A 10264-nucleotide genomic window follows, 5' to 3' on the forward strand; every position below is an offset into this window, starting at 1 on the left:
CCTCCTTTCGCCGGAGGGGGGTTGCACCAGCAGCTGGAGTCCAAAGCATCACTTGTTCTTTCCACCGACTAACCCAGAGGCAGCCCAGGGCTGGGGAAGCCACAGGCACAAGCCCAGAGACATTGGCACAGATCAGGCTCTCACACCCCAAGTCCCAAACAGCAGCACAAGTAGCCTTCTCCATTCTACATACTTTATTAGATTCAGAGCTGGACAAATCACAAAGTGTACAAAATTGAGACCACACTACCAGAAGCAGGATTGTGGGTAGCAGCAGCATTCCTATGACCCAGAAGCATTTGGTAGAAGTGTGGAGAGGGTGGGCTGGGGCAGGGGGCTCTTACTGCCAACTACATGTTAGATTCCCCGAGGACAGACCCTGTTCACACCCTCACAGAGCTCAGCAGGCCCACAGTCCCTGGGACAGAGGGGCCACATTTCCAATTGTTTTGGAAAGGACAGACTGGCTACAGCCAGTAGCAAGTGGTGGGGGTAAGTGCTCCAAGGGCCTGAAATGCCATGCAACCCACATACACACCAGCAAGAGCCTAAACCCTCATCCTTTTTTGGTCACAAACCTTCCCACAGCAGGACTCTATACTGACAACTTTGCAAGAAATAGAAGGCGGTGACAAGACCTGGCGAGCCCACCCTCTCCTCTGGTCGAGGCCCGACAAACTCACCACCCCAGGCATCTCGAACTGGCCAGCAACATCTACCACAACAGCAATAGCTAGTACAGAAGCCAGAGTAACTTCAACTCAGATTTGTCCAGTCTATGTTTAGGTCTATTCTACGGGTACATATGCACAAGAACTTCAAAAATACTAGGATATGATGCAAGTAGTGAGACACCAACAGAAGAGGAGTTTAATGGTGGACGTTCCCTAGAAAGATCACGAGGATGTGAGTTAGACTAGCCCTTCCTCACCCTGGGACGGGGAGCAGGAGGCTGGCTGCACCCCTGCATCCGACTGGGTTCTGAACTTCATCTGCAGCAAGGGTGGTAACTGAGCACAGGCAGGTGAGTCCACTCCCAAGGTGAGCCACAGGGTCTTTCAATCTGCGTAGAGGGGCCAGGCAGATGTTTTCTCTGAATGTAGCTGACGACTGAGGAGAGGCGGAGGATGGCTTGGAGAAGAAGGAGCCCACCAGCCTGCTGGGGCTAGCATCTGGTCTCATAGATCCCACTCCTGCCAATGTACCTCACCCATTTTATCACATCATGGTCACTGTAGTTCAGCTTTGGCTCAAAGACTTTCAGGTAGCGCACCTTCAGCCCAGAGGGTGCAAATGGGACCTGTTGAGAAAGTGAAAAGCAACAGAGCATTGGAACTGAGGGGTAAGATGTTCTCCATATACAAATGCCCTAGAACCTGTGGGTTATGCATCTAGAAATGGACACCAAGAGCCACAGTTCCCTTCCCTATTCCCTGCATGCATGCTGGCAGACTCCAGTGGCTTCAAGGGCCATTTTTATCCATTGGCTTTGCCATTAGGCTGCCCTCATGTTAGGAAGAGCCACATGCCAGCTTGGGCAGGTAGCACTCATGTGCATGCAATTCCCATGAGGGCAGAAGGGACTGGACTGACAAAGCTACTCCAAGGCTAGCTGCACCCTGGAAGGCAGACAGGGACTCACCTCAAAGTTCATGGAAATTGGGGGCCGAGCCCACTTCTTCTTGTCATTGGTGGGCAGCAGTTCAATCTCTGCACTGATCTGGGATTCCTTCATTCCAGCCATTCGTTTTATCCTATCAGGGAAAGCCCAGAAGTGAGCAGGTGCCAGAGTTTATTGTCCCCTTCACTATGTGTGCTCAGGGCAGAGAGGAGCACTAAACAGATTCTGCCTCCCAAAGCCCTTCCCCTGCAGCACCCCAGATCCAAAATGCTCACTTACTTCCAGACAATGGCATTCTCACTGGCCTTGTACTTTGCTTTCCCTTTCATGCAGATGACTTGCACTCCACTGGTATTGAGGGGTGTTGGGATCCGGACCTGGAAGGCAGAGTGTGGTAAGCACGGGCATGAAGACTGCAGCCTGGGCACTCTGTGCAGTCTCAGGGTAAGACCACCTGCCCTGGACCCCTCTGCTTTCTCTCTCCCATCTCAAGAGAACACCAGCTACCACTGACGTTCTGGGGCATCCTAGGCTAACTCTCTGGTTTCTTGCTTTGAATTAAAAGTTCAAACACATTTTCAGAATCCAAACAGTCAATAAGGAACAGGCCAGGTTTCCTGCAGCCTGAACTGCCTAGTGTCAGGCAGATGAGCTCAGAAGGCTGGCCTGCTTGCACCAGGCTCTGAACAGCCTAGCTTTGCAGCAGCAAGCCTCTCCCAGAAGTGGCTAAGCTGCAAAGCCACCCTTAGCTTGTCCTACCCAGCTTATAGCCTGCTGCCTGTCTGACACACCAGCAGATCACACAGAGAAAAGAACATAAACTTTTCACAGTAGCCAAGACATTATGTGAACAGTAGCTGCAGGGAATGAGGCCTCTGCCAGTGTGGCTGTGCAATTGAAAACAACTTCCACCTCCCTGCTTTACAGCAGTTCCCTTCCACAGCACAGCAGCACCACCATCTGTGAGGCTTCCAGTTCACTCTTTTAGTTCTGTACAAGCTTGAGGACTCACAGAATCACCTATAAGCACTCTGCAGCAGGGGACAAAGCAGAGGTACAATTCTCAAGCACAAGAGACCATAGTTTTTTATTCTCTTACCTCTATTTTCTGGGCCAGCAAGGAAGGTTTGAAATTTGATTTGATCACCACCTTAACTTCCAGCTTGGTCCGACCCACCTCCCGCACCAATGGGATCACACGGAAGGGAAGGATAATGTCCTTAGTGGTTCGATATCTGCAGGGATGGAAGCAACAGTGAACTCTAAGAAGGAGTTAATTCCCTTACAGTTTCAAATTGTAGTACAGCCTCTGCATATAGGGAAGAGCTTAGAAACATCAGCCAGAAAGGGAGCCATCCCAGGAAGAAGCAGCAGCAAGATCTAATGGTACTGTAGGGTAGTGATGAATTCTTGAGTCCCAAGTTTTATATGTGGTTCCTTCCAATGGCCCTGTTCAAGGACACCAGTTTTATTTTTTTTTAAGCACTAATAAAATACAGCAGGCTAAGGTGTAAGGAAACCCACATCCAACATTATGGTTGTGGCAAAGAAAACCATGCAGCTGGGCCACTACTACAGTTCTAAGAGAAGGATTTGTGGGACACCCTACAGATTCCACTCTGAAAACAAGGCAGCAAGGGCATGTTTGTTAGCTGCTCAAGGGCTGCAAGCCTTTCTGAGAGCAGCAACATTACTGTAGCAGCAAGCAAATGCCAACACCAGCCTGTTCATACCCCCCCCCAGTACCTCATGAGCTCAAACTCTCCATCTGGTGGAATGAAGCTAATGCTCCTCTCAGAATCAAACTTGCTGAGTCTCACGCACTGGTGGAAAGTGCAGTCATCGATGGCAATTGACTGTTTGCCACTAAAAACACAAGACACAGTTAAACAAGTGCAAGCAGCAGCCCTGGTATCTTGGTGCAAAGTCTGCCCAGGCAGAAACTACTCTACAGAGCATGTTGCCATCACAGGTGTCCAGGAAATGGGGAGGCAGGGAGATTCACGGGTCAGCAGCCTCTTGGCTCAGACTTCTGTTGTTTCACCACCACAAAAATCATATTTTAGGGAGCTTGTTTGTGAGAATCCTCTCCCTCCTCTCTGAGGAGAGGAGGGAGATTAAAAGGAGCACCCTTTTGTCATAGCCAGCAACACAATGCTTAGGTCTGCCTGCCAGTAGCACTTCAGAACTGCAAAGGCAACTCTGCTAGCCCAAGTCTTCTCACAGCACAGTTCAAAAGGGGATAAAACACTTTCCTGTCCACAAAGCTATCCCACTGCCACACAGCCAGGACTTGCCAGGTTCAGGGTCTTCTGGTCAGAAACCTCTTCACAGCTGTTGAGTTCCACACTGCTAGCAGGTGGTTTGATTATGAACCCCTTCACCAAAGACAATATTATGCCATAAAAGTTTGCATCTCTCACTTCTAAAAATCTACACAGCTACCATCTGTCCTTCTAGGCGCACCAGGCTAACCTGCCAGCACTGAACAACCCTGCTTGCTGCTGGGTTCTGGTCTCTGAGAACACCTTCCTTGCTACAGGTCCCAAGGTCAGCTGAGAACTCTCAGATACTGAGATGGACCAGAAAATAAGGCAGCAGCAGTGGTGTAGCACTGTAATATCTAGGCTACCTCAACTGCTGGGAGGAACAGGACAACCATGCAAGTGTGCTGAGATAGTATAAGCACTACAGGCAGGTTCAGCTGTCCCAGAAGCCAGCATTACCTGCACAAACAGGAAGCAGAGTGACCCCAGGCTGACTGGCTGTTTAGTTACACAACCCAGTGGTATAGTCTGTGCTTCGTAACTGGGAGTTATTCTTTCCTAATCTGTTGCCCAGATGACAGCCACTGTTAGCTCAGAAGTTCCTATTTCTTCTGAAAACTGCTGGGAAAGCCCTGCAGCCTAGCACTGCTCCAGATCTGTGCTGAACCCAGGACAAGGTCTCAGGCAGCACTACTCAGGGCTTGGTGTTGCCACACACTAAAACACAAAAAAAACCCCCAAAAAAAACAAAAAAAAAAAAAACCCAAACCAGCAGCAGCTGTCCCTTTTGGTCACCTCATAAATAAATGCTTCTAAAGAGTAACATCTCCAAGCTCTTGCCAATGAGAGAACAACAGCTAGGGAGAACCACCTAGCAAGAGTCTGTGTCCGTGTTTCTGTAACTCAAGAAAATAGCACATTTAAAAGCAAAGGCAATCACAGCACAGAAGCTCTGGGATAGTATTACTGATTCTTCAGAGGTCTATGCAGGTCACATTTTCACTAGAGTATATATCCCCCCTGGGTAGCCACCTGAAGCTCATCCATTTTACTATGTAGATTCAGTTATAAGAAAGATGGCTTAAAGGTGACAGTGAGGTGATAGCTCTTGGCCTGGTTCTGAGAGAAAAGGCAAATAGCAGCTCAGCTCCATTTACAGGAACCATCATGGAAAGTGTCCGAGATCCAATTTACATGCACAAGTCAACATGAAGCAAGAAACAGGGGGAGAGCAGAGTGCACACACAGTTCAAGCAGATTATCTACCTTCCCAATTCACTGGGGGGCAGCAAAAAGAGCCAAACAAAAAAACAACCGAGAGAGACAGAGTTGAGTTAAAAATGGTTAGTGAGAGAAAAGTGGTAGTCCCTTTGCTTTTATCTCTTCACCCCAAGCAGGAAGGCTGGAAAAAGCACTAGACCTGTTTTTCAGCTTTAATGTAGGTACTGACTGAGGTACAGCTGGGAAGGAAGGCAGCTGAGCTCCCAGAAGGAATAAGCCTCCCTCCAACCCACAGAGCCACTGACCCCCTCCCTGTGTGTCAGCAGGAGGGGCTTACCCAGAGTTGTCAGCTGTTCTAGTTTGGACACAGTCCCGGTAGAGTAGGTTATGGTCAGAGGCATTCCTTTACTGTTCCTTAGGAGCACTACTACTGCATCCTATGAATAAGAGTCTTTGTACTGATTAGAATTGCTAGGGACACAAATTCTGGGGAAAAAAAGTCCATCTAGGGGAAGTGTTTCCAGCTGCAAGAACTCCACACTTAACACTATATTTGAATCTTAATACTCAAAAGAGCTGGAGAGAAGCCCTCTGTATTGAGGCCCTCAGGCTGGTAGCTTGCAGACAACTGCTCTACCCAGAGAAAAGTTAGCAGTAACATCTGAAGGAAGAAGAGATCAGCTTTGTCTATGAGATCAGAAAAGCTATTAACTGCTGCCCTTCCCTGAGAGTCCCTAGTGGCAGTGGCTTTTACCCCAGTGTCTCTTACCTTTTCCCCGTTTCATCTGCAGTCCCTTTGCCCTGTTTTTCAATTACAATCTTGTCATTCATGCCAAACTTGCACTCTGGCATTCCACTCAGATAACTCTTCATCACCACTCTGCCAGAGACGTGAGCACTCAAAACCTGACCTGGTGTAGAGAAAAACACAGTTCAGAACACTTACACAAGTGCTCACTTACAAGCCCTGAAAGGGAGAAGGATGCCAGCTCAACACCTCCTACTTACCCTGTGGCGACATCAAAAGATTCACACTCTCCAGCACATCAAGAAAGAGCTCATTGCGACGATATTTGATCCCTTCACGTCTCCATCCAATCTGCCCAGTCACCTGGCTGGTGATCTGGGACTGCTCTTCCTTAGTCTGAAGGGAAGAAATGACATCTTAACCCTCTAGATAAATTCAAAGGCAAATCTAAGATTTAGTGCAATTTATTACACACAGCTGCTTTTGACAGGTAGGTATGGGTGCTGTCATGTCCCCCACAATTTGGTCATTCTCTTCTCAATATAGCAAATCCTGTGCCTAATTAAAAACTGGTCATAATGACAGCAAGAATGGTTCTTCCATTTTGTTAGCTAGTCCCTTAAGCTACATCTAGGTGCAGGGAGGCATAGGCTGCACCAGTAACACCCAAATCATGTCTCAGACTGTTGCATCAATCCATGTTAAGCAGAGAAGCAGCTGACAGACCAGTTCACACCCTTATCCAAAATGAAACCCTAGAGCCACAAGACAGCTAGTCCCCAAGGACTGCTTCTTAATGACTGCTGTCAGTTACATACCAACACTAACCTAGCATGCATCTAACAGCATCCAGGCTCTAAACCTCCTAACAGCACTAAGGGTTGTCTTGAGAGGCATGGGGAGGTTTCCTACCTGATGCTACAGGCGGGGTCCAGTCACACGCAGAAAGTCAAGAAGATGTATAGCAGCAAGTGTGGTACACACAGGGTTAACAGGCAAGCAGGTCAGTAGCAAGAAAAGGGAGGAAGGGAGAAAGAGGCAGGTTAGGCTTAAGGCTACCTCAGGACAAGAACAAAGCAGGCCAGCTCATCACTGATTAGGTAGCAAATTACCAGGAACAAAATGAGGGACTTTGCCCTTCAGCTCCGCTCAGGAAAGCCAGCACTCCTAGCAGCGAAATGACTTTTCAGACTTCCATCACAGAATCCCAGGTTGGAAAGGACCTCAAGGATCATCACGTCAAACCTTTCTCGGCAAAGCATGACCTAGACTAGATGGCCCAGCACCATGTCCAGCCAAATCTTAAGTGTCCAACACTGGGGAATCTATCACTTCCCTGGGGAGATTATTCTAATAGCTGATTGTAGTCATTGTGAAAATTTTCCGTCTAGTGTTCAACTGGAATCTCCCATTTGGCAACACCCAAATACAAGGTAGAGCAGAGAGAGTAACAGACAGGCCAATACCACTCCCAGTAATGGTCCTACACAGACTGAACTCCTGATGTTGCCATTCCTAAAGCAAGCCTTGACTATTTATTATGGCAGAGATGCCCAGGCTATGGGAAGCACCAGACACCCAGGACTGCAGCCTCTTAAGTCTGGGTCCTGTATGAAGTTATATCCTGGTTAATTCTGCCTCTTCCACCACAACTGTGCAACACAGAAGTGGGTCCTGCTGCAGCAGCGTTGCACTGGGCCCACAGGGTGGCAGTACATGATCTCAGCTTTAAAGCAAGAGTGGCTCAGTTTCACACATGCTCTTTCCACAGATGTGATCACTTCTTGAGCAAGCAGAGCCTTTACTGTAACGTTTAAGAGACAGTTTTATACTCCCCCGGGAACTGCCTAGGTGAGTGTTCAATGCAGCACACAGCACCTCCCTTGTCTGTCCCACAAAAAGAAGCCTCCTTATTTGCCTTGTTCAATGCTTTGTTCAGGTTCAAGAGGAACAAAAGACATGCTCAGTTCTCTGGTTTCCAAAGGGACACTTACTCATGTGCTGACTTTCCCCATTTCCTGCAACAGCATCAGTGCCATAAACCTCTATTAACTGCTACAGAAAGTGACTGGATAGATCCGGAAACAGATGCCTGGAGAGTACTGAAGCTAAGAGCACCCAGCTGTATGAATGTTCCCTAAGGGAGTGAAGGACTGAAGGCACCTGGGTCTGAAATTTCTCAGAACTGGGAGCTTCCCTAAGCTGGACAAATAAGATAGCTTTGAATTACAAGAAGAAATACCCAGTTGTACTTGTACATAGTTGCCAGCATGTTGATGAGGCAGACAGTTACCAGTAGGTTTCCAGGCTCCTGCAGCTGGTGACTGCCCTCTCCTCACTTTCAAAAAGTAAAATAGCATTTTAGCACTAAAGTACACCTAAGGTTTGGGGAAATGCTGTAACTAAAGAGTTGACCAACTCGCACTCCCGGAAAGCATTTAAGAGGGGAAGAAAATTACAGCATTCATCTACTTCATGAAGTCTGGACAGATGCAGACTGGATCCAAAGAGCGATGAGCACACAGAGCACACCTTGAACTGTAAGAGCAGGTTTAGTCTCTGCTGGAGGAACATCAGTTTCTGACACAGGACATTGGCATTGCCTGCAGTCCTGCTATTGGAGTAGTGAGGAACCTCATGGGTAAATATTACAAGTGAAACCACATTGCACACCAGCACATTGTAAAAGCTGCGTACCACATCACCCCACTCCCAGAGCACAGGGGCACTTCTCTTGGCAAGCAATGCAGCAATATCAGACACTTTAAAAAAAGGGCAGACCTTTTGTTCCACAATTACCAGACCTGGAAAGACCACTGCAGCCATACAGGGAGGGCATTCAGAGCACAGGAGCTCAGTATGCCTAAAATCTTTCATTGAGAACAAGGTCAAAAGTTGAGTTTGGAAAGTCTGTCATAACTGTGAATTTTGCTCCTTAAATGTAGAAGGACACAAGCCCAAGAAAGCACCATCAGGAACTAAGCAGGCTTAAGGGAACATGGAAGACAGGCCACCCAGTCAGAGATTCTGGTTCGAGGTACCTGCCAGAAGCTGGCTGTAAGTGAAAGAGGAGCTGGAGGCTAGATGTACCAGAGTAGAGAACAGAAAATTGCAAGTACTGTTCCAGTTGTTGCTCTTTGTCATACTGTGCCTGGAAAGGATTACTACTTCTTTTTAAACTGGGCTGGCCAAAATTCCAAGTAAGCAGTCATTCTGCTCCATATGCCAAGCTGAAGTCCAAACTCCTCTTTGTAAGGAAAGGATTAAACCTGATATTGCATGAAGCAAGATGCTGTGACAGTGGTTTGCACGCAAACAGCATAAGAGTTTGTTAAAACAGACAAAAGCAAAAAAAGAGCTAGGGAAGGAAGTGAGGGTGGTGGTTAGTTTAGAGTTTTCCTAGGAACAGGAGCTGACTCAGCTAGCTTGAGTGCTGACTGCCCAAAGTGTCACACTGCAGAAGGCCAGTGATTTACAGTAGGGCTTGGGATGGAGCACTGGGACCGGATGCACTCACATCTGGCCACTGATACATGTGCCCTCTTGCAAAACATTGTTTGCTGTTCTGGCAGGAAATACATTGCTCAGGAGCAGCTTCTCTCTTACCTCCTTCTCGAGATGTAGCTAGCCTTGGTATTAGTAGGTCAAAAATTTAAGAAGGAGTTCTTCAGAAGTCAGTGCTGATGAACAGAGTTGAAACAGAACCTCCAGAGACTTTGACCTCTGCTTATCCTAAACAGGAACAATTGCCAGGCAGGCTCTCGCTTAGCACTTTGCTTCTGTTTGCACCTTGGGGCTGAAGCTTCACCCAGATCTCTGCTGTACAGCTCCAGTACAAACTGACTTCCAGCTTTTTTCCTGACTCACCTGCTACACTGGGGAGAGGACCAAGTTTTAGGCTAAGTCCTCATTATGAGTTGCACAGTTGTCTTAAATGGACAAGGTAAGAAACATTCCTTGGGGAAATGAGAAACAGTGACTATAAAAGTCCTTTGGTTTCTGAGGTTGAGCATGAACTGTTTAAGATGGGAAGCTTAGTTTTGAGGGCTGTTGCCTGGAGTAGGATTAGAGCTAGTTTAAAACACATTCCAAAGAACATGCCAATTTAAGTGTCTTTTCCCCAGCTGCACTTCCACATAAAATTTGTTGCAAGAGTTAATACTGTGCCAAATGCACAGCAGAGATTCTAATCCCTAACATAAGAAAGCTCAAATTCTACTGATGTTGACCTGCAATAATGTTATGGGCAGTGACAGAGTAACATCAGCTTCCTGACTGACAGGAAGATTCACAAGGCTGAACAATACTTCATTACAGGGCCTGACAGCTAAAAATACTGAAGGCTGGTGAAGAACAGACCTGCTCAGTGAGATCCATACACACAGAAGAGCTATTTCTGGTTCAGCA

General features: G+C 47.4%; 1 protein-coding gene across 4 annotated transcripts in view; it reads right to left on the bottom strand.

Annotated features, from left to right (window-relative positions):
• Positions 1-176: 176 nt before the first annotated feature.
• The window catches only part of AP2M1 (adaptor-related protein complex 2, mu 1 subunit), a 17872-nt gene continuing 7784 nt past the window's right edge, over positions 177-10264 (bottom strand). For 2 of the 4 annotated variants that reach the window (XM_010024578.1, XM_010024577.1), the window contains 7 exons: positions 6118-6253; positions 5879-6020; positions 3368-3487; positions 2721-2856; positions 1901-1998; positions 1643-1754; positions 177-1300 (listed from right to left, as the gene is read on the bottom strand). In XM_010024578.1, the coding sequence (XP_010022880.1) occupies positions 1166-1300; positions 1643-1754; positions 1901-1998; positions 2721-2856; positions 3368-3487; positions 5879-6020; positions 6118-6253 (879 nt within the window). In that variant the 3' untranslated portion in view covers positions 177-1165. Of the gene's footprint in view, positions 1301-1642; positions 1755-1900; positions 1999-2720; positions 2857-3367; positions 3488-5154; positions 5167-5878; positions 6021-6117; positions 6254-6769; positions 6776-10264 lie in introns of all 4 variants that reach the window. The other 2 variants (XM_010024575.1, XM_010024576.1) reach the window with 2 other exon arrangements.

This window comes from Nestor notabilis, unplaced genomic scaffold (genome assembly GCF_000696875.1).
Source record: "Nestor notabilis isolate BGI_N333 unplaced genomic scaffold, ASM69687v1 scaffold26131, whole genome shotgun sequence".
Lineage (NCBI taxonomy): Eukaryota > Metazoa > Chordata > Aves > Psittaciformes > Psittacidae > Nestor > Nestor notabilis.